Below are 21,588 nucleotides of genomic sequence, written 5' to 3'. Positions count from 1 at the left end.
GTTAGGAGTGATGATACAAGCCTAATATTTTTAGGAGTGTCCAACTCGCAAGCAGGGAGCACTCTCCTGCTTGTGGCCAGAATTCTCAAGTGGAAATAAAAATGACCAGGTCGGAAGAGCCTGGGTTATGGAGCAGAGAATCCAGGTGTGAAGTGGAGCTGTGCCCTTCGCTGAGGGACTTGAGCAGTTTTCTTAACTCCCATGAACTCTCGTTTTCTGACCTGTAAAGTGAGGATAATGACACTCACCTCATCGGGTCAACAAGATGACTAAACTGTAGTTATGCATCTATCATGGTACTTGGCCCGTAGGAGCTTAATACATTTTTAGTTCCCTTTTCCATTATCCGTGATCTTTGCCTAGGGTACACCTGGGGTGTTGCATAATCGCAGACTGTATTTTTTTTTAAGATTTATTTATTTATGCATACGAGAACCGGGGTACAGGCCAGAAGTGTGGGAGGTGAGAGGATTCACCAGAGACAGAGCAGGGAACAGAACAGGCAGACTGACTGAAACACACTGTTGAGGGGAGCAGTGGGCGAGACAGGAGAGGTCTGCCATGCCATGTGGGTTGCTCCCTGGCCAGCTGGGGATCGAACTCATGCTGCAGAGGCTGTGGATTGCTTCACATTGTGGTGCTTTAACCCCTTGCGCCACCAGGGAGGCCCTAATCACAGACTTTAAAAAAAGAAAAGTCCACTACTTTTACAGAGATGCTCTAAACGTTTGGAAAGGCAGGTAACGGTTTATTACAACATTAATAAATGTCGTCTGCGTAGTTGACAGAAAGGTGGGAAAGGGTTGTGAGAGCAATATTGCACCACCATGATAGTTATTCACTTCTTTCAGACAGAATTAACTGAAATTTTGAATGATGTGATAAGGGAAAAAGAAAAGAATTTATAAAACCTTCCAAAATCATGATAGTTTTTTTTTATTTCTGAAGAAGTGGACCCCGAAAGAAAATATTCTATGCATATAATGTTTGTGAACATTTGAATAACAGTCTTCAAAAGTATAATTTTTTTACACATATGTGGGTTCCCCCCTCCGCCCACCCAACTCCTCTTCCCAGACACCGTTTATGGAACTTGACTTTAGTGCGTTAGTGACGAGGAAAATACGGTCCATCTTTTTCTTTGACATTGCTCAGTGACAAACCCAGTGTGAAATGGAGAGTGTTCGCGAGTAACTGGATATTCTAGGTAAATCTGGTGTTTTCCTCAAATTTTATTACTTTATCATTAACTATCATTTTGGGGGTGCATTTCCCCACCTCCATATATGCACATGCTTCACTCTGCCTCCACCAAAACTCCCAGCAGATGTCCTCTCCCTTCCATCCCATCCCCAGCTTTCCCTCCAGTAACCAGTACATTTATCACAGAGTCTAAGAATTATTTTTGCTGTGCTTTGCCAGTTTGTTTTCCTTGGTTATTTATATTCCCCAAATATCTGTCCTTCACTTTCTGACTGACTCAGCATAATCACCTCAAGAGCCATCCATTTTACCCCAAAAAGAACTACTTCATCATTTTTAATAGCTGAGTAGTGTTCTATTAAATATATATTTCACAATTTCTCGGTCCGTGTAATAACCTGAGTCTCTCTCTACTTTGGGCTTTCTCTTTGTTAATTAAGTGTAACTTACCTAAACCAAGATTAATTATTTAGCAGCATATATTTAATGTTAGTAAAGGGTCTTAAAGTGTTGAGGAAAAGTGACATGAAATCCCCCGTTACCCTGGATCTTACTTATTGAAGGATAGAAAGGGCGGTTCGGGATGATTGGCCGTGAACTCAGTGTTGATTCTCACTGGTGCCCGCCTGGAGCCTCTGTTCTAATGAATGCATCTGACTTCAATTAAAAAATTAATTAACTTTAATCTGGATGCACAGGGTTTAATTACTTGGAGTTTTTAAAAGGTTGGTTGTTCTTGAATCTTTTCCTGCTGAGTCTTCTTCCGGGCTCCCTAGCACTGCTCTGGGGCCTGCTCCTTACTGACCTCGGTTTTTGAGGATCAGCTTGGCTGGGGCTTGTGCAAGTGCTGGGAGAAGCTCTGAACTTCTCACTAAATGGAAGTTAGACGGGAGGTGGCTGCCAGCTTCCTGCCTTGAAGAGGTGGAAGATTAAATGTAGGTTACTTAACGTTTTCTTTTCTAAAATTAAAATTCAGAGGTAATTAGAGAATGCAAAAAGCCGTGGAAGACTGAAGGATTTTTCAGAGCAGCAACTTTGCTGTCAAACCTCTCATCTAAAAAAAATTCTGTTCTTTGAGTGGTGTGTGGGATAGAATTCAAAAGGAAAAACCCACCCAAGTGCTGCCGAGTCCCGGGGGCACCCTGTCACCCCCAGCTGACCCGGAGACTGTCCTGCTGTGGTAAAGCTTGGCCTGGGCTCCTAAAATGCCTTCCACCCCTGGAGGGGGGGCCCTGCTGCTTCTCCCCGGGCCCTCCTCGGTCTGGATATCTGACAAGCTTGGTAACACTTATTGTTTACATTACTGACTCTTGACTTCTGCTCACCACACCCTCCAAACTCAAACTCTGGATGCTTCCTCCACCCGGAACACCCTGACTATCCCCAGGCTGCCTGACGCCCCTCCCTAAATGGCTTTGCGGGGAGGGGGTGTCTGTACTGGCTGGGAAGTCAGTCCCCTCACTGCTGATGTGCCTGCAGGCACAAACCAGCAGAGTTCTGAGTGCTGTGAGCCCTGGCACCGCCAGACCCAGGGCTGAAGCTGGCACTGGAGTCTGGTTCGAGGGTGGAGGGTGGAGGGTGGGGGTGAGGCCAAGGAGGAGACAGGGCCAAGGGAGAGAGGTTCAGGAATGTGGCAGAAATATGCTAATAAATGCAGAAGTGTATTTGTAACCACATGTTACTAAGCCTGTGGAATAACCTTCAGTGCTCGTGGTTAGCACGAGAAGGCACTATGCATTTGAGCTGCCCCCACGTTTCAGGCACTGGACAAGGCAAAATTCAGTTAAGGAGAAAAGTGTGTCCTTCAAGTGCTGAGCCCAGAACCTGGCACACAGAAAGTCAGTAAATCATAATTATGATCTTTTCTTTCTATCCATTTAGTCCTCACAGCAGCACTTCAAGTTATGCCCGTTTTATAAATGAGAATGGGTGGCTCACACAGGTTGTCTAGAACTTGCTTAGGGTCACGTGGCGGAGTGGAGGGTGGATTTGAATCTGCTGGGTCTGACTCCAGGGCGGTTCCTTCTGCTTGGTTCCTACCTCCTTTGAGGAAGGAAGGGCAAAGGTTCTCAAAACTCTGCCTTGCTCTGCAAGGCCCGCAGCCTTTTCATCACCTCTGCTCTCACAGAGAGTGTCTCTCAAATAATACTGTAATCTTATCAGCCTGAAAAAATGTGAACGGAAACAGCCCTTTTCTCTGCTGCCTTCTCAGCTGATCAGCCAACCCAAGGTTAATTTGTTGTCTGGATTTCCCAGGCCTTTAGCACAGATCCTTTATCTGCCGTGATTGTTCATCTTTCCTCAGAGCAAGCTGCACACCCCAAAGTAAGAGTTCAGGCAGTGTGTCCTGGTCCTGAAGGCTTCCCAGAGAGGCCTGGGGTGGGGGCCCGGGTGGTAGCCGTGGGGGCTGAGGAAGGGTACCCTGCAGCCCTGGCCCTTCTCTCCTCTGTCTCGATGGCGAATCCAGTACCAGGCTGGAAGCTGGTAGACTTTTCCTTTCTCTGTGGAAGCAGGTTGCATAGCCTCTGACTTCCCCACATCTTTTCTAAGCTTTGTTTACTCTGCCTCTGGGGCATGGAAGGGGACCAGGAGGAACCCCAAGGGTCTTGTCTTGGGTGGTTGTGTTGGTGTGAAGCTTGCCGTGTGCCGGCAGAGGGGTGGGTTGTGGGAGGCCTGCCCTCCGGCCTGTGGGAATCTTGAGGAGCTTGCTGTAGTTATTAGGACAGAAACCCGGCCCGGCTGGGTCATAATGAGAGTCACTTGCACAGCCAACAAAATTATGCCTAACAATGTTTGATAAATGCTTTTTGATGGTGATGAGAATGAATAATAATTATAGGGTTTGTTCACCTTTCCTTTTACCTCCCTACCACTGTGAGGTACCATAATCCCTTTTAATGAACATAAATCTCATTTTGAAATGGAATTAAGGCTGTCTACGTTGCATTTCAGTTTAGTACTATCTTTCTATCACCAGTCACTTGAAATCCATAAATATTTGTAGCTCTTTACATAAGTGAAAATTATTCATTGTTCAGTTAAAGTTTAGGTCATGGCGAATAGAACTATCTGCCAAGTTTACTTAAGCATGACCTGTTCTTATGCTTGAGACAGACAACTGGTGTTATTTTCAGGAGCTTTGCACGCGCTACATATAAGGCCTTACAGGAGATGCAACCTCGCGCTGCCCCTGCCCATATATAGTGGTTGTTAAACTAGTCCAGAAGGATCTTCCTGAGGCCTCCGTAGTTCCAAAACTGGAAACTGACTTGAGTTAAACTAAACCAGAGGTTCCATCTGCCCTTAAATTTAGCAAGACTAAAGTGATCCTGTCACTTTGGGACCCAAAGGTAGAGGAAATGACACCGTTCTGTAAATGGCTATTTTTTTCCTGCTCATCACAAAGAAAGACATCTTTTTTTTTTTCTTTTCATATTTGTGCAGGAATATTTTTTCCAGTTATACTGAGGAATAATCCAAGGACCAGACTTAACATCCAGGGTGCACATCTGCACAGTCGCATCTCGTATTTTCAGATAATTGTTGTTGATATTTGTGTGCGCGGGTCTTTGTAAATACTCTCTCCTTTCTGTTTGTGAGCTGTCATTTCCTATTTTTTATAGAGGTTTAAAAGTCATGTTATTTTTATGGGCATCCAACGTGGTGGGGTGGGGTCAGGAGGAGATTAAGCTGTATTAAGGACAATAAGGAGAGGGAAGAGCTGATTGACAACGAACGGTCAGCTGCACAGGCAGCCCACGGTCGTCCTGGGTGCTCCTCACTGCCTGTGCTGGGTCTTGTTGGGGGACTCTGACAGAGGACATGGCAGTGTTTTGGTCTTGGCTTGCTCCAGTTTTCACTGTGAGGAAGGTGTAGCTTGCTCCGTGATGTGGTTTGAGAACTTTCTCTTTATCTCTATTCCCGACTACTGACCATGTGGCTTTTATTTCTATGTCTAAACTGAACTCTTACTCACATACTGCATTTGAAGCAATGTTTGTTTGTGTGATTCGTACTTTTCAGTGTCATTTTTTTTTTTTTTTGCAAGAGGAATACTTGTTCATTGTAGGCATTCTAGAAAATAAAAATGAGCAGCAGATGAAACGAATCATCACTGTAGTCCTAGCCCCGGTGTGTAGTGTGTGGGCATGGGGTGGGGGCGTAGATGCTGGAATCTTTCCTCTGGAGACCCAGGACTACATACACTAGCCCCTTCCTATAAAGCTAATGCATGTGCAGTGGCATTTGCTCCCAGAAAGATCTGTGTTACACCCTGCCCAGCCGAAGTAGCTCACATCCAGAATAAGATTGCTTTACTTATGAGAAAGAGACTGTCCTAGCCACCATCCAGCCTCTTCTTTCTTCTTCCAGACAATGAGCTCCCTTCCCCACTCCCACTTCCAGAACATTTTTATCCTCAGATTGACCTTCTTTCAGACTCCCTTCAGTGGCCTCCCTGGGCGGTCTTAGTGGTTCCCACTTTCTAGTTTATTAATTTTTTAAAAGATGTATTTATTTATGCATATAAGAGCTGGGGCACAGGCCACAGATGCAGGGTGGGGGGCGGAGGGTGAGAGGATCCACCAGAGACAGAGCGGGGAACAGAACAGGCAGACTGACCAAAGTACACAGCTGAGGGGAGCAGCGGGCAAGACAGGAGAGGTCTGCCTCGCCATGTGGGTTGCTCTCTGGCCGGGGATCGAACTTCTGCTGCAGAGGCTGTGGATTGCTTTATAGTGCGGTACTTAACCCCTTGCACCTCCAGGGAGGCCCACCCACTTTCTAGTTTATATGGATTGTTATACCCACATTATCTGGTTTTTCTTGCAAAAAAACAAAATAGTACAGGCGATGATTTCCCTTTCTGTCTTTTCTTAGCTCCACATTTTTATTAATGTGAACTTAACACTGAAATTCTATTTTCTTAATGGAATTCCAAGATGAAATTTAATAATGTTACATTTTAATCATGTTATTTTTTTCTCTTCCCTCCTACCCTTCCCTTTTGTCTTTTAGATAAAGAAATTAAAATCTTTCACTGGAGATGTTTCCAAGCTGTCCCTGGCAGACTCCTTTCTGCACTGCTTAATTCAGGTGCCAAAGTAAGGATCTCAATCTTTGTTCTTTGCAGAGTAAGTTTTTTAAATTAATGACATTGAGAGCTACAGTTTCACTTTTTATCTTTCAGCTACTCACTTCGGATTGAAGCCATGGTGCTAAAGAAGGAATTTTTACCTTCTTGTTCGGCTCTGTACACAGATATAACAATCCTGAGAACTGCTACAAAGGGTAGGTGAATCCATAATGCTTCATTTACTTTGTTTTCGTGACTTCGGGTGCCAGTTTATTCTTAAGCATGATTTGATGGAGATTAGACATGGAAAGTCCCCCTTCTGATACACCCTGAAAACAGTCAACTGCACAGGCAGCCCACAGTCGTCCTGGGTGCTCCTCACTGCCTGTGCTGGGTCTTGTTGGGGGACTCTGACAGCGGACATGGCAGTGTTTTGGTCTTGGCTTGCTCCAGTTTTCACTGTGAGGAAGGTGTAGCTTGCTCCGTGATGTGGTTTGAGAACTTTCTCTTCACCTCCAATTCCCGACTGCTGGCCATGTGGCTTTTATTTCTATGTCTAAACAGAACTCTTACTCACGTACTACATTTGAAGCAATGTTTGTTTGTGTGATTCATACTTTTCAGTGTCATTTTTGAAAAGAGAAATGAGAGGTGGCTGTGGCAGGCATTGAAGTTTATTTCTATTTACTTTTCCCTCTGGTTAATAAATTACTTAACAAATTGACCAATCAATCAATTAATTAGCATATCACCTTCCCCTAAAGCTAAGTTTCTTTCATTCCAAGATTTGGAGTAAATACCTTGCTGGTTATAGCTGGTTCTCAATTCTCTCTTAGGTTAGCTGTCTGGGTGGAGCTGGCGTGTGCTGTGTATAGTGTGTGTGGAATCTGAGGGTACGTGTGTTCAGTCTGAGTGTGCGGTGCATTGTGTGTGCGTGTAGTGTGTGGTGTCTGTGTGTGGTGTCTAGTGTCTGTGCGTGTGGTGTGTATGTGGTGGCTTATGCTCAAAGCCTGGGCCCCTGGACCTGTCCCTTTCTCCATCTTTGGTCCAGACTCTGGGGTGTCAAGGACCCACTTCCCAAAGTGCAGGCCTCCTGAGTGCTGACGCACCCAGGCATCTCCAGTCTGGTTCTTCTGCCTAGGTTTCTGGTGTTTCTGTTCCTTGTGGTGCCTTCTCGCCACTGTTCTCCCCAGACCCTGAAGCCTGCTGGGCTGTTTGGTGGAGAGGGGCAAGCTGTTCAATCCCATTTCTTCGAACAACTTGCTGAACACTTGCCTAGCTTTGAAGGACTCCTCAGAGTCACTTTCCTGTCTCTGACGGGGTGGGAGCTTTGCCTGGTGTTGCAGACTCTGGGAATGCAGGGTGAATGCAGGGGTTTGCCTCCCTCCACTCTGGCGCTCCCTGACCCGCCCTTTCCATATTCCTCAGCTCCAGCCTGAGGTCCTCACAGTCATTTTCTGGATCTTGTTAACTGTTGTCAAGAATTGTTCAATCCTGGTGGTTTTCCTGTTCAGTTGCTCTGGCCTGTACTGAGATAAAGTTGTTTTCTTCAGTCCATCATATTTTCTTCATTTTAGAGAGGAGACTAAGATTAAGGAGAATTCCTTCAGTGTAGAGGTCTTCGAAAATTTCTTCCAATACCTATTCCAAGACTACTGCAGCAACTTTGGAAGGAGGACCAATTCTGTTCCAACAGAGATGAAAGAATATGTTTTCATATTGAGCAATGCGAATATGTGGGCCTGGTGGAAGCGTTTCTTATCCGGTTACCCTTCAAAAACTGGCCTTCTTAGATAACACAATATAGGCAGTGATCCAAGTGTAATTTTTTGAAAAACTACCAGACTCATGGAGGATATTGAAAACATATTGAGATTTTGTTGCCTCTTTATTCTGTCATTTTAATAATCAGGCCCTTTTAGCTTTTCAAATACATTAGCAATTTTTAATATTGTTTCTTAGCATAGGTGTGTGTACAAAAGAATGCTCTGTTTAAAGAACAATATATTATAGTGATAAGCTCCTTTGTAAGCCTTTAAGTCAAGCCAAATGAAATGGATGGTTTTGAATAAAATGGAAAGAATCTCTTGAGTGCCTGGGCCTGAGGGCGGGTGCTTTGCAAGTTATTTACATGTCATTGCAGCCTGCCTGCTTCTGTTTTATCTCCCCATTGCTCATGGGCTTAGCAAAATGTGTCTCACTCTTAGTTTTCATATTCCATAAATACAGTCTTAAAGGCGAATGGATGTCAAGGGGAAAAAAGAAATAACTGCTGAGAAAAAAAAAAAAAGTCATTCCTGTACCCTAATGTCTTGCTTGTGTTGACTGTCCCCCATATTTGATTCCCAGCTAGACACTGGGGGTCTGGGATGGTGATTGTCAGCAGCATCAGGTGGAACACAACATGAGAATCTCCACTCGTGTTTTTTCTGCCTTTATTTAGCGCTAAGGGTCAGGGCTTGCTTCAACACTTGAACTTGGAAGTGGTATTGTCTCTGATGCATGTAACCCAGCGGCTTCTCTGAGGTTCTGTGGTGTGTTCCTCTTGACAGAACTGATATCCTGTGAAGAGCTACATTCCATATTACACTTGGTGCTACAGGCGGGGAATATCATGAATGCAGTAAGTAGAGCTCCAAAAAAATTTCAAATGTTGATTATCCAACTTCACGTGTGTGTCTAAAGGTATATGCCTATTTTTTTTTTTCTTTTGATTTGTCTTCTTCAGGGAGGGTACGCTGGCAATGCAGTAGGATTTAAACTGTCTTCTTTGCTCAAATTGGCAGACACAAAAGCAAACAAACCTGGGATGAATCTTCTGCACTTTGTGGCACAGGTATGTGGAAATGATTAATGCAGAGATTAATGTGTCCCCCGGGGCACTGAGGTCTTTCTGAGGTGTGAGATGGTGTGCCTGGGTTGAGAAAGGGCAAGACGGTTCTCTTGGCCAGTTCCTGACTTAAGCTGCTCCTAGGGTTATGGGATTTGAGGGAAGCCAAGGGGTTGGTGGAGGGAGGCAGAGGGCAGTGAAGCCTGATGATGAAGAATTCACATCCTAAAACTGAGCATTTGGATTCCATGCTTTAAAAATGGGGAACCAATCCAAGTTTGTGCCGAGCGTAATAGCAGGATTAGCTTTGCTTTGTTTTTAGGAGTGTCAGGTGATGTGGAGAATGCACTGAATTGGAGAGAATTGGAAATAGGAGTTCCCCTTGGTGAGAAATTGGGTTGAAATGTAGACTGAGTGTCTAAGAGAGTAAAGGCCGCATGGGTGGCAAGTAGAGGCCTGGGTGAGGTGTCGAGACATTTCTGATGGTGAATTGACTGGCTGTTGACCAGCTGTGTGCAGAAAGTGGGGGACTCAGCATGATGATCAGGGTCACTTCTGTTTTTGTTTTTTTCGTGCCTTGTGAGTCTGGTTGCCTGCCCGCTCGCTTGGGATTTGGGGCTGAACCACTGCCCATCACTGCCACCATGAGCTGGGTGTGTGGGAGGCCATAATAGCCACTTAAAGTGAAAAATCAGCCAAGCATATGTCATCTCGTGGCTGTTAAATAATCTCAATGACGAAGCGTGATGTGTTTTTCCTCCATGGAATCACCTGGCATGAAAGCAATTATGTAGCGTGGTGTTAACCTGGGAGGACCCTGGGTTGTGTACGAGTTTCCGGGTGAGCTTCAGAGGAGGACCGAGTGGGAGGTTGCTGACGTGTCCTTCCTCAGATGAGACCCTTTAACCTGGAGGCCTCCATTTCTTTTCATTTTATTTACATTTTCATTGAAGTGACATTGACTTATAATCCAGGGTTTAGGGGCGCATCGTATGCATCAGCATCTGTATGACAACCTGTATTCCCCTTAACAGTCCAAGTCCGTCCTTCACTGCACTGCCCACCTTCTTCTTTTAGCACAGCCCACTTTCCTTTTAGCCCACTTTTCCTTTCTCCCTTCCCTTCTGGCAGCCACTCACTTAAGACCCTCGATCTTTTCGTATAGTGATGGGACTCATTACCTCAATATCAGGTCATTGAGTGGGTTGAAGGAGATAATTCACCAGGTGCTTATTTAGCTCAATGTTCAGTCTGTAGTGAGCTCCCTATAAATAACACACCCCGTTATTACTGTGTTCTTTGGTAGATGGGGACACGTTGACCTCGGTGCTCATTTTAAAGTTTCTTTCCAGGGCATTAAAACAGCAAATGTCCTCTTTGCCCATGTGGCTTGCAGGTGGCCTCCTGGGAGTCCCTTTTGGTCCTCATATCTGTGTTCTGGGACCCTGCCTACGTCAGGAAGCTTCCCCACTTAGTAATTGCTTCCTTCCCAGCTGCCTCCCTCATCCACTCTGAACAGGTGAACAGTCCAAACACCCTGTGTACCTTCTGACTAAGCTCAGCGTGCAAACTGGTTGAACAGCTGAAGGTATCTCGGCCATTTAAAGGCATGCTCGTGGGCATGAGTGCCTGTCAGCAGGAACGATTGGGTTTGCTCAGAAACAATGGACCCTGCTCGTGGCCACCTCCTTCCTTTGAGTTTTCATGCACAAGAGTTGTGTTTCACGTCAGGATCGGTTCCTCTGGGAAGGTAAAGGTGTTGAGAGTGGGGGTTTCTGGTAAATCTTACTAAGAACTGGAGTTCTTGTCTCGGGGTCTTGCTCTGAATGTATCAAGCGTAAAAGCAGGAACGGTGATTTGAAGGTTCTGTGACATCCTGAGAAAATGATTTCCTTCCAGGTTTATCCATGGAGCAAGAGAAAATTCTGTTTCTGTTTTCCTTCCAGGAAGCTCAAAAGAAAGATGCCAATCTTCTAAACTTTTCTGAAAAATTATATCATGTGCAGGAGGCTGCTAGGTAAGTAGGGAAGACCAAAACTGAAAATTCAAGGGTTTTCTTAAACTGCCTTCTCATAATAACCAACTTTGGATTCAAGTTTAAAATTTAAAAAGCTTTACCTTGTTGAACTTTTGGACCTTCCTTTCATTTGCATACCAAGGTGTGTGTGTGTCTGCATGTGTGCATGTGCGCACACATACACACACTCCTTTGGAATTTGGGGATTTTGAAAAATTAATCTGTATTTTAAATGTAAAAAACCTATTGCAGTCTATTCTAATGAATATCACAAGTATAAAAAAAATATGAATTAAGAAATTTATCCACACCCAAAAGATAGAGCTCAAACAGCACAGCCTTGAAGTTTATATGTATCAGTAAACCTTCCAAGGCCATGCATCACTGTTTCCTTGTCAAATCTAACATGGTACGTTTGTTTTCTATCACATTAGAAGTTGGAACCTTCCCAAGGACTGTGAAAGGATTTTGTTTTAAATTAGTCACTCAACTTTACAGAGAAAGTATCTACCAAACACTGAGCTCTATTTACATCCCTTTAATCTGCTTCTGGTGCTAATGTAGATGTGTATTGTGGTGGAGCCACAATCCTTGTACACGTGCTATTTGGAGTTGTGTGTTTTGAAATTTAAATCCATATCCATGCGTCTGGGGTCCATGTTTAATGACCAGCTTTTCGGGAAACAAGTCCTAATTTGTAGCATTTGCTGATTGCCATGGTGACAGCACTGCTGATTCCAGGCTACTCATGTGACATACTGAATGCAGAGTTGGGAAGAGAGACCCAGAGTCGCCTCTGCAGAGCGCCCCCCTCCCCCCACTTTGTAGGTTGGCTCGCTCCTGTCTCCAGTAAGGACAGCTCTGAGCCATATGCACAAACACATGACTCATGACTTTGTCAAGCTAAGCCCTATCGTTGGCCAGTGCGCCCATGTTCCTGACTCTGAAAATCTAACCACAGATTACATGTCTTCTCCAAAGTGAGATTATTCACCCAGAGGTGTGAACAGCTCACAATCCACATTTACAGATCAGATTATCCCCCCAAAGAATAAACATTTTAGGAGAGAGCAACTGTTTTGGTGTTTAATTACTAAAAGAAATATGTGTGCGATGAGTTTTCCTCTGATTAGTGTAAAAAAGTTACTAAGAGAAGTCTGTAGAGAGAGGACTCACCGTTTTATTTGTGAAATAATAACTTGTGGTCAGAGTTAGTTAGATGGGGAAGGTTAGCTAAATGCTGTCTTAGAAATAGCCCTATTCAGTAAGGCTTGTTGATTTGTCACCGAAGGGGAGGTGCCCTTGGGAAGTATAGATGGGTGGTAGGTGGGCACCAGTGGCTGTAGGAAGCCTACTGCACAGCACAAAGTCAAGGTTGACGGTGGAAGCCAAGACGGTGGAAGCCAAGATGTATGGACTCGCTAATTGGATTCTGCCTGGATTTTAGGTTCCACCAATTCATTTTACTGGATGTGATAAATATCATTCTCACTCAATAACCTGGATTTGAGGTTTATAACAAAAGCCTCATCCCCAGATGCCAATCCCCAGCAGGATTTCAGCTGTGCTAATTCCTTCTAGGCTAGAGCAGCAGGCCCTGCAGGCCCTGGGCGTCTCCCGCATCCCCGTCAAGCTCAGGATTCTCAGCATTGCTGCCCAGCTTTTCTTGAGTTGAAGCTCTTGTGTTTGTGTTTGTGACCAGAGGGGAGTGTAAGAACCCCAGTCCTGCCGGCTTGTTGCACAAAGGTGCTCAGGCTAGTTAATGAAAAGCTTTACAAGTTGGTTTATCTCGCTCCATCTGCTCTCTTTGATCTGGTGTGTATCTTAAGGAAGGAATCACCTCTTAAATAAACACTGGGGGAGCCCTAAATATGGGCCATCTCAGCGGCTTCCCCTCTGTTGGTCTTGTCTTCCCTGAGGCTGGTCTTGTCTGATGTCCCCACACCGTATGTGGCTCCCCAGCAGTGCCTGCCCAACCCCCCTTTCTTCTTCCAGGTTGTCTCTGGATAGCACGGAGGCGGAGCTGCATTCGCTCTTTGTCAGGACAAGGTCTCTGAAGGAGAACATCCAGCGGGACAGTGAGCTGTGTCAGCAGATGGAAGATTTCCTGCAGGTTCGTGGGGGATTCCTGACAGCCCCTCTAATGCCACCTGCCAGCGGCACCCCAGGCTGGTTGGGTTTGCATGGGTGTGCTTGTGGAAGCAGCAAGTTCCTGTTCACACTATTCCCCCAGTTGGCACAAGGGACTTTGTATTTCAGTGCCCCTTCTTTGCAGATTGCCTTTTAGCTGGAGATGGTGCTTGTGGTCTAAGATGAGGGTGTTTGTTTAGGGGCTGATCTCCCTCTTGTGTTAGCAATTTGCTACTCCCAGCTTCGGGGGCTTAAGCTCGGCAGCTCAGGGTTTGGTTTTAAACCCTGGTTTTAGCATTTCCTGCCTCCCAATCAACATTTTGGACAGAAATAGTAAATGGGCTCTTGTCCTTCCCTTGTTTTTATGGAAGCAGCTAGTTGCGTCTTGGCATGTTTTACAATAAGAACAGAACACAGAACACAGGTTCTCCGTGCCTATCAGCACCCCAAAGACATCAGCCCCACAGGGTGTGTCTGAATAACATCAACAGAAAACAGCAGAGTGGACATGTTTGTGACAGCTCACTCTGACTCACTCCTTGCGTCTGACGTTACTTCTTTTATCTTCCTTATTTAAAAAAAATGTGGCTGTTGGTGCTGGCGGGACAGTGGGCTGCCTTGAATGCCTGCGCCCTGGAGCGGGCACCTGTGTGCTGGACCTTCCATGCTGGAAGGAGCCGCGAGCTCTGACGTTCGTGTTACTTCCTCGCTGTTGCCTTACCTCTCCCGAGCCCCAGCTCCGTCAGCAAGCATTTCATTTCGCTTGGCTCAGCTGTGAGTTTATCTTTACCGTGAGACACGTGTTCTGTGTTTTCTTCATATAGAACCAAAATCTCCTGTCCCCTTGAAAATGCACAGATTTTTTTTTGTAAGTGAAACAACAAAGCCCACCCAGCACAGGGACACTCGATAGTAGGAAAACCGTCCAGGGAAACAGTCACACAGATAAACCCAGGATTCAAGGAGAAAACCCGTCATCCCTGGAGACCAGAGTTCCGGTGTCTCATCCCCCGAGTCCTTAATTAAGTGTTAACATCTTACACTACGGGGCAGTGCTGGGCTGTCGCTCTGGATGGTTCTTCGAGGGCAACTTGGAACTCCCAAGCTCCCCTTTCTGGTCGTTTTTAGAGCCTACACGGGGCTCAGCCCCACCCGTGTCTCATCCCCAGATCCTGTGGACAGAAAAGACCAGGGAGGTTGATGGCACGAGGGGTTAAGTCTCAGCACTATGAAGCTATCGCCAGCCACTCCAGCATGAGTTTGATCCTGGGTGGGCCACACAGCAATTTATTTTTCTTTTTTAATAACTTCAGTGTCTTTTTTAAGTAGGGGAGATGCAATTGTTTCAGGGAGGGCAGGGACAGCCCCAAAGGGCTCTGAACACTGGGCTGAAAATGGGGCCTGTGGTCTCTACACGGAGGGAAACCATCCAGAATTTCTGAGTTGAAAATGATAGCAATAGGTTTGCAGATTGGGTTCAGTATGATGACTCTTTGGGGGAGGAACAGGGACCAGATTGGTTTGGAACTTTGGTCCAGCGCCCACAAGTTAGAATGGAAAGTTGAACGCGCTGCCACTTCTGCTGCCATTCACCGTTGCTCATGTGACTTTGGACTTTTTCCTTTGTGGCCCTGATGGTGTGGGAAGGGATCTAAAAATAACTCTTAGCAAATAGTTTATTTTTCAGATCTATATTCTTATTTCCCAAGTCCTGAAGGTGACTGCAGGGTGCCTGTGCTTCTCCCTGGCCTTTTCTTTTTCTTTTTTTAAGATTTATTTTATTTTATGCACTCAAGCACTGGGGTATAGGCCAGAGGTACAGGAGTCGGGGGGTGGGGGTGAGGGGTGCGGGGTGAGAGGATTCACAAGAGACAGAGTGGGGAGCAGAACAGGGAGAGGGACTGAAATACACTGCTGAGGGGAGAAGTGGGCCAAACAGGAGAGGTCTGCTGTGCCAAGTGGGTTGGCTCCCTGACCCAACGGGTATCGAACTCATGCTGCAGTGGCTGGCGATAACTTCATAGTGCGGAGACTTAACTCCTCGTGCCATCACCTTCCCTGGTCTTTTCTGTCCACAGGGTCTGGGGATGAGACACAGGAGGGGCTGAGCCCTGTTGCAGGCTCTTGTCAGGAGTGCTGTTTTCCTGCACTTGAGCTGCTCTTGGCTGGAATCCATTTTTCCCCCTGTGAAAGAATGACAGGCAAAGATTTATCTTTTCATTAATACTCTTCGCTCCCGTAAAGAAAAATACAGCGTGAATCCACATTCAGCCTGGGGCTGCTGACTCAGATGGTTACTTTCTCTGGTATTTTGTTTCCTGAATAGTTTTGCTTTTCTCCCACCTCTTGACTGGTTTGGTGTAATAGAAGGAGGTTGTGAATGGGGCTGACTAGTCTTCTCGAATTTCTTCCTGAGTTCTGTAGTTCTGAAATGATGCCTAAGCAACGATGCCTCGCCTTGAACCCACTTTCCAGTGAGCTCACCATGTCCTAGGCCCAGCCCCCACTCATAAAGAAGTTTTCCAGATATAAACCTTGGTGAAAACAAGAATGTGTGAGATGCTTCCTACATTCCTTCTCACATCAGCTTTGCTCCCCAGGGAGAAGGACAGCAACCTGAGACCCGAGTGTGACCCCAAAGGTCAGTCTCCAAGAGGCTGTGGCTCCTCAGGCGGGCTGCACCCTTGCTCCAACTCGGCGCTCAGTATTGCTGGGCTGTTCTTCAGAAGTGTTGCTATGCCCTTGGCCCACGCAGAGCCCCATTTAAAAGGGTTGGGAACCTTGAGGAAGGTAACTCCTCTCTTAGTGGAGGCAGGGTCCAAATCTGTAGCAGCCTGAGCGACACTGAGTTGGAGAGAAGGAAGAGGAGGAAAGAGTGAATTGGGGACAATGAGGAGGGGGGCCTTGTGCAGGGCAGAATTCCTAAGTGTTGGGGCCCAACAGAATCTCCTGTTTTAATAACATAGTGACGAGCCCACACCAAACCTACAAAACTTGGTTAAGGGAGAAACAGGCATGGACTGTAGAAGAGCCTCCCAGGGAACTTGGAGAAACACCCCTGGTTAGGGCCTCCCTGGTGGCGCAGTGGTTGAGCGCTGGGTTGCGAAGCTGCCGGCGACCTCTGCGGCGCCGGTTCGATCCCCGGCTGCTCCCCGGTCACCTGAGGAGGGTCCCACATGGCGCGCAGACCTCTCCTGCCGCCCGCTGCTCCCCTCAGCAGTGTACTTCGGTCCTTCTGCCTGCTCTGCTCCCCGCTCTGGCTCTGGTGAATTCTCTCACCCTCCCGCGCTTCTGACTGTACCCAATGCATGTATAAACAAAAACAAACAAACAAACAAATAAATAAACATGCCTCTAAAAAAAAAAAAAAAAACACCCCTGGTTAAAGCTGATGGCTTTAGTCCTTGGGGGTAACACTGACCTTGACACAGCTCCCTTGGGATTGAGTTTAAAATCCTCCTCAGGTAGGACAACTTGTCAATACAAGCAAGTGACTTTGGAGCCTTCAGTAAACCACCCACCCCCAGAAGACATGGAAGGACAGAGGAGTGTGGGTCCTGATAAAGCCACAGCGCCCCTGTGCCATTTTTGCCATGACATGTGCTGGTGGCATTCACAGGTGGAAGCTCATCATCTTCCAGGCCTCACACGAGTTCACCCTGCTTGCCCGAGTTTCTTTTGAGTTATTCTCCTTTTGGCTCTGAGCACATTGGACTTGCCGTGAACCTTCTTTTTCTGAAACCTGACACGAGCCCAGGAGCACCAGTCTCCCGGGCCCTGGACGGGGTGCTGAGCACCTCAGCAGCTCACCATGCCTGTTTGTCTTCCTGCAGTTTGCCATGGAGAAGCTGATGGACTTGGAGCGCTGGAAACATGAGCTGCGGGACGAGGCCCACACCCTGATAGACTTTTTCTGTGAAGACAAAGAAACCATGAAACTGGACGAATGCCTTCAGATATTTAGGGACTTTTGTGTCAAGTTCAACAAAGCAGTTAAGGTATGGCTGATGGCATCTCGGGTTTTCAGAGTTGTTGGTCTTTTTACTGTCCTCCTTCCAGACCCAGCCCTCTGCCCATGGCGGAGGTTCAGCATTTCCATGGTTTCAGGGAAATTGGGCCAGGGAGTGTGGCCAGGCCTCGTTGGGATTACTGGCAAGGGCCTCTGCCACCCCAGCCCCACGTGCTGTGTTGTCTCGTCAGGGGTCCAGCTACTTACACCAACACTTGCTCCGATGCCCTGAAGGCCTTTGCTCAGTGACGCTTATTACGATGGCGGTCACCAGATTAAAGTCTCTGTGACGCGTCTCACCCCCGTCTGCAGGAGAGAACACCCTCTTCGGGGAGACCTCTGTGGGGTGGGATCATCAGAAGGCCCTCACTTCTTCCAAGCTCCCTAGCCATCGCCAGGGCTGGCACCATGGACTACCGTGTCACCTGCTGTCCTTGCTCAGCAGGCTTCAGAATTCTCTGAAACTTAAGGAGCCTGCTAGTGGCCAAAGTGCTAGCAATAACAGCTACTTTTCCCGCCTGTCAGCCTCTGATTCCAATAATCTCTGAAAATTCTCTGGGTGGTTTGGCTTTGCACATAAAGCCTCAAATGAGAAACATGCCACCTCGTATCCTCTCCTCTCCGTGGAGATGAGAAATCAAATACTTGTGCATCATCTCTACTGCTATATTTGAAAGGCACATTTGTCCTTTGCAAAATTTCTTTGAGGGGCTGGTGAAATTTCTCTCCAGCCCTAGGTGGGAGCCCAGAGTGACTTGAGCCACCCACCCCTCCTTCCTCTCCAGCTGGGAGAGAGCCTGGGGCCATGTCGGCTCTCCCTGTTCCAAGCAGTGAGCTCAGCAGGGGTGGTGGATGGGGGGGTTGAGGCCGAGTTGGCTCTTTCTGAGCCGAGGTGTGTGACCCTCACTCCTAGTCAGACCCTCACTCCTGCAGGCCCGTGAGACCCCGTGCGATGTGCTTAGCCCAGACCCCCTGCCACGGTGGGAAGGCTAAGGCCAGAGCTGTGGGAGGAGCCAAGAGCCACCAGGCAGAGCCAAAGCCTTCCAGAAACTTGGAAGGGAAAGCCCATTTGAGGAACTTGGTTGTTGAGTTAAGAGTGCGAACAGTCCTAGACCAGGGTTGCGAGAGCCGCGTATTCCTTGACACCAATATATTGAAAGTGCACAGCCAGGCAGAGGAGCCAGCTCTGGGGTATGTGGGTTCAGCTGTTTTGGTGGGGGAGCGGGTGCTTGGAGCAGTGTGCAAGGTAGAAGGATTTACAGGGCAAATCCTTTTGCTGATTACAAGCGCAGGGTGGGGCACGAGGGACAGGGCACCGTGGCATTGCTGGGGTCTCTTTACCAGGGAGCAGTCTGAGCACGGAGGCTGAAAGGCACTTCAGTATCCTTGGTGTGCACTTGTGGATCCAAATCAGATCAAGTAGATGGCGCTACACAGGAGCGTGCAGGCATGAGTGTGTGAAGCCGTGTCCTTGGGACACGGGGATCATTTCGGGCCCCCTCTTTAAACATCCATGATGTTTTTCTCTGCCATCACCCAAAGAGCTCATTCCTGAAAGTGCTACTCTCGCAGCCAGCTGAGAAGCCAAGCAGGATCTCCTGGGACGTGAGGCTGTGGGGTGTGGAATCGCAGCCCACGCCGAGGGAACAGGGCCTTCATCGGAAAGCTACAAGCTGGGCCCAGAGACCCATGGTGATCTTAGATTGTGGGGGCCCGGCTAGTGTGCTCCTCCGGTCAGGACCCTCCCTCCAGACAAGCACCTGGGCAACCACACAGTCTCCTCCACACAGTCACTGCATGGGGGTCTTAGGGGAGGCGGCTCTGGAGCTGCACGTGGACCCCATGCGTCTCACGCAGCTTTCGGTTTTCCTTCACCCCTCATTCAGGACAACCATGACCGGGAGGTGCAGGAGCTGAGGCAGCAGCAGCGGCTAAAGGAGCTGGAGCAGAAGCGGCGGTCCTGGACAGCTGGGGAGCTGGGGGGATTCGGCAGGAGCAGCAGTGAGAATGACGTGGAGCTGCTGACCAAGAAGGGCACGGAGGACCTGCCCCCCTTCCTGCACACCAGGCCGGTCAGCCCTTCCTACCGACCCCCCAACACCCGCCGCTCCCGCCTCTCCCTGGGCGCCTCTGCTGACCGGGAGCTGCTGACCTTCCTGGAGAGCTCCACCGGCAGCTCCGAGGAGCTCAACAAGTTCAACAGCTTGCCCCGCAGCAGCCCGCACCAGGCCCAGCCCGCGGCAGCCTGGACGGAGCCCGGAGGACAGAGGGACGCAGACGCCCACCAGGCGCACAGACCTCAGGCCGCACAGGGCCAGGAGGAAGACTCCCACCCGCCCTCAGCCTGGAGGAGCCACCTCACGGCCCCCTGGCCTAGGGACCCTGCCTCTGCTGTGCCCCGGGCCGGGCGGGGCGGGGTCAGTGTCCTGCGAAAGAGGAACAGCGAACCTGTGGGCCTGGGCCCGGCCTTGTCCCCGCCACTCTCGCCGTTGGCTCTGGGAATTAAGGAGCACGAGCTGGTCACCGGGCTGGCCCAGTTTGAGCTCCAGAGTCCCAAGCACTCCGAGGAGACAGTGCGGCTGGCCCTGAATGACTGCCCGGTGGAGCCGGCGCCTTCTGAGGACGGGCGTTCGCAGTCCCCCGTGATCAGCAACGGCAGCCTGATGCCTGCGGACAGGGGCGCCCAGGGGGGTGTCAGCACAGCCCTGGAGGAGGACGGGGCGGCCCTTGAGCCCAGCAGCGCGGCCCTGGCATCCACGGGCAGCAGTGACCCCGAGAACAAAGAGCCGGGGCGTCTGTTTTACATCTCCGACACCACCGACTGCTCCCTGACCTTGGACTGCTCAGAGGGGGCCGACGGCAGGCCCGAAGGGGAGCAGCCCCGAGAGGGGGCCGAGGGGGACGGCTCTGTGTCTTCTGGGGCCGGGGAGCTGGGGGGCAGCCAGGTTTCCACCTCCAGCCCCACAGGGGCGGCCCCTGCCCCGGTGTCCGAGAAAAGCGGGCCGGGCCCCAAGGCTGCCCTTCCCAGGGACAGAGCCGCCAGAGGGAAGGAGGTGGCTGCGCCGAAGAGAAACTCCCCCAAAGAGGCGTCCCCTGGCGCCGCCAAGCCTGGGGGTGCCCGGCGCAGCCCGGTGGCCGCCGCGCCCGGGCCGGTGCGCACGCTGACCTCCTGGGAGAGCGAGAGCATGCGCAAGGTGGTGCCCATCTCCAGGGCCAGCCGGGGCTCGGGGGGCTGGAAGCGGCCCCCGCGGGAGCCCCCCGGCAGCACGGAGGCGCCCTGGCTGCGCCGCAGCTCCGTGAAGGGCACCGCGGACACGTCGCCCCGGCGCCCCGAGGAGCAGAGGCTGCCGCGCGCCAGCGGCTCGGTCAGCGCCCGGCCCGGGAAGGAGCCCGCGCCGCCGCCCCGGGGCGCCTGCAAGAAGCCCAGCGCCAAGCCGCTCAGGAACGTCCCCAGGCAGAAGCCCGAGGAGCCCAAGATCTGCCGCTCCAGCTCGCCGGGCGCCGACAGCGCCCCCGAAGAGGAGCCCCGGCCCCCGCCGGCCCCCGCCGGGCCCCGCGCCCCGCCGCCCGTCCCGAGCTTCGCCCGCAACACTGTGGCCTCCTCCTCGCGGGCCACGAAGGCGGAGCCCCCTCCCGTGGGCAGAGCCCTCACGAGGACCGTCTCCCAGCGGCAGCTGAGGGTGAAGGGGGTCCCCGAAGACTCTGCGAGCAGAGACAGCGGGGCCCTGCGGCGGGCCAGCAGCGCCCGGGCCCCCAAAAAGGCTCCAGCGGCTGCGGATGCGCCCCGGGGCAACACGGAAGCCCCCTTGCTGAAGGGCCGAGGCGCTGGGGACAACAGGGCTTCGCTCAGGGCGAAAGACTCCAATAGGACCACGCTGGGGAAAATCCTCAACCCCTTGTGGAAGTGATGGGGGGCTTGGGGGGCTTCCCGCTCACCCTTCCTGGGGGCCGCATGGGGAGAGTGGCTGCTGCTAAGGCCCACGCCCTACCCCCCACCTAAAGCTGGCAAGGCCTGTGTTCCTGAAGCGACAGCCGGGTGCCACCTCCTGCGCCCACTCCCACTGTGAACCCCCAAGCTCGGTGTACAGTGACTACTGTGATGGGCTGGCACCTCCCCTGCACGCCCCCCCCCCCAAGACCTGCTGATTCACGCGCTAAGGTGACCTTCTCATGTAACCAGTCGAGTGGAGAAAGGATTCTGGCCAGTTTTTATATATCAAAGACTTATTTTTTTATTATGAAAATGAAATGTTATTTTAGTCGGTTCCTTTGGCGGAGTGAAATGCCTCCCCGGGGTGGGAGGGGTCTCGACAGGGAAACAACCC

General features: G+C 49.8%; 1 protein-coding gene across 1 annotated transcript in view; it reads left to right on the top strand.

Moving 5' to 3' along the window:
* Nucleotides 1-21,171, top strand: part of FHDC1 (FH2 domain containing 1) — a gene marked incomplete at both ends in the record, with an annotated part of 29,129 nt that extends 7,958 nt beyond the window's left edge. The window contains 8 exons of the mRNA XM_084244956.1: nt 6,220-6,305; nt 6,392-6,492; nt 8,830-8,900; nt 9,006-9,113; nt 11,054-11,124; nt 13,120-13,237; nt 17,088-17,252; nt 19,150-21,171. Coding sequence (XP_084101082.1) covers nt 6,220-6,305; nt 6,392-6,492; nt 8,830-8,900; nt 9,006-9,113; nt 11,054-11,124; nt 13,120-13,237; nt 17,088-17,252; nt 19,150-21,171 — 2,742 coding nt within the window. The remainder of the gene's footprint in view (nt 1-6,219; nt 6,306-6,391; nt 6,493-8,829; nt 8,901-9,005; nt 9,114-11,053; nt 11,125-13,119; nt 13,238-17,087; nt 17,253-19,149) is intronic.
* Between the last annotated feature and the right edge of the window lie 417 nt (nt 21,172-21,588).

The sequence above is a fragment of the Talpa europaea genome (assembly GCF_964194135.1).
Source record: "Talpa europaea genome assembly, chromosome: 10".
NCBI lineage: Eukaryota > Metazoa > Chordata > Mammalia > Eulipotyphla > Talpidae > Talpa > Talpa europaea.
Note: the sequence above shows the minus strand (reverse complement) of the source record. Positions and strands in the feature narration are given on the sequence as shown.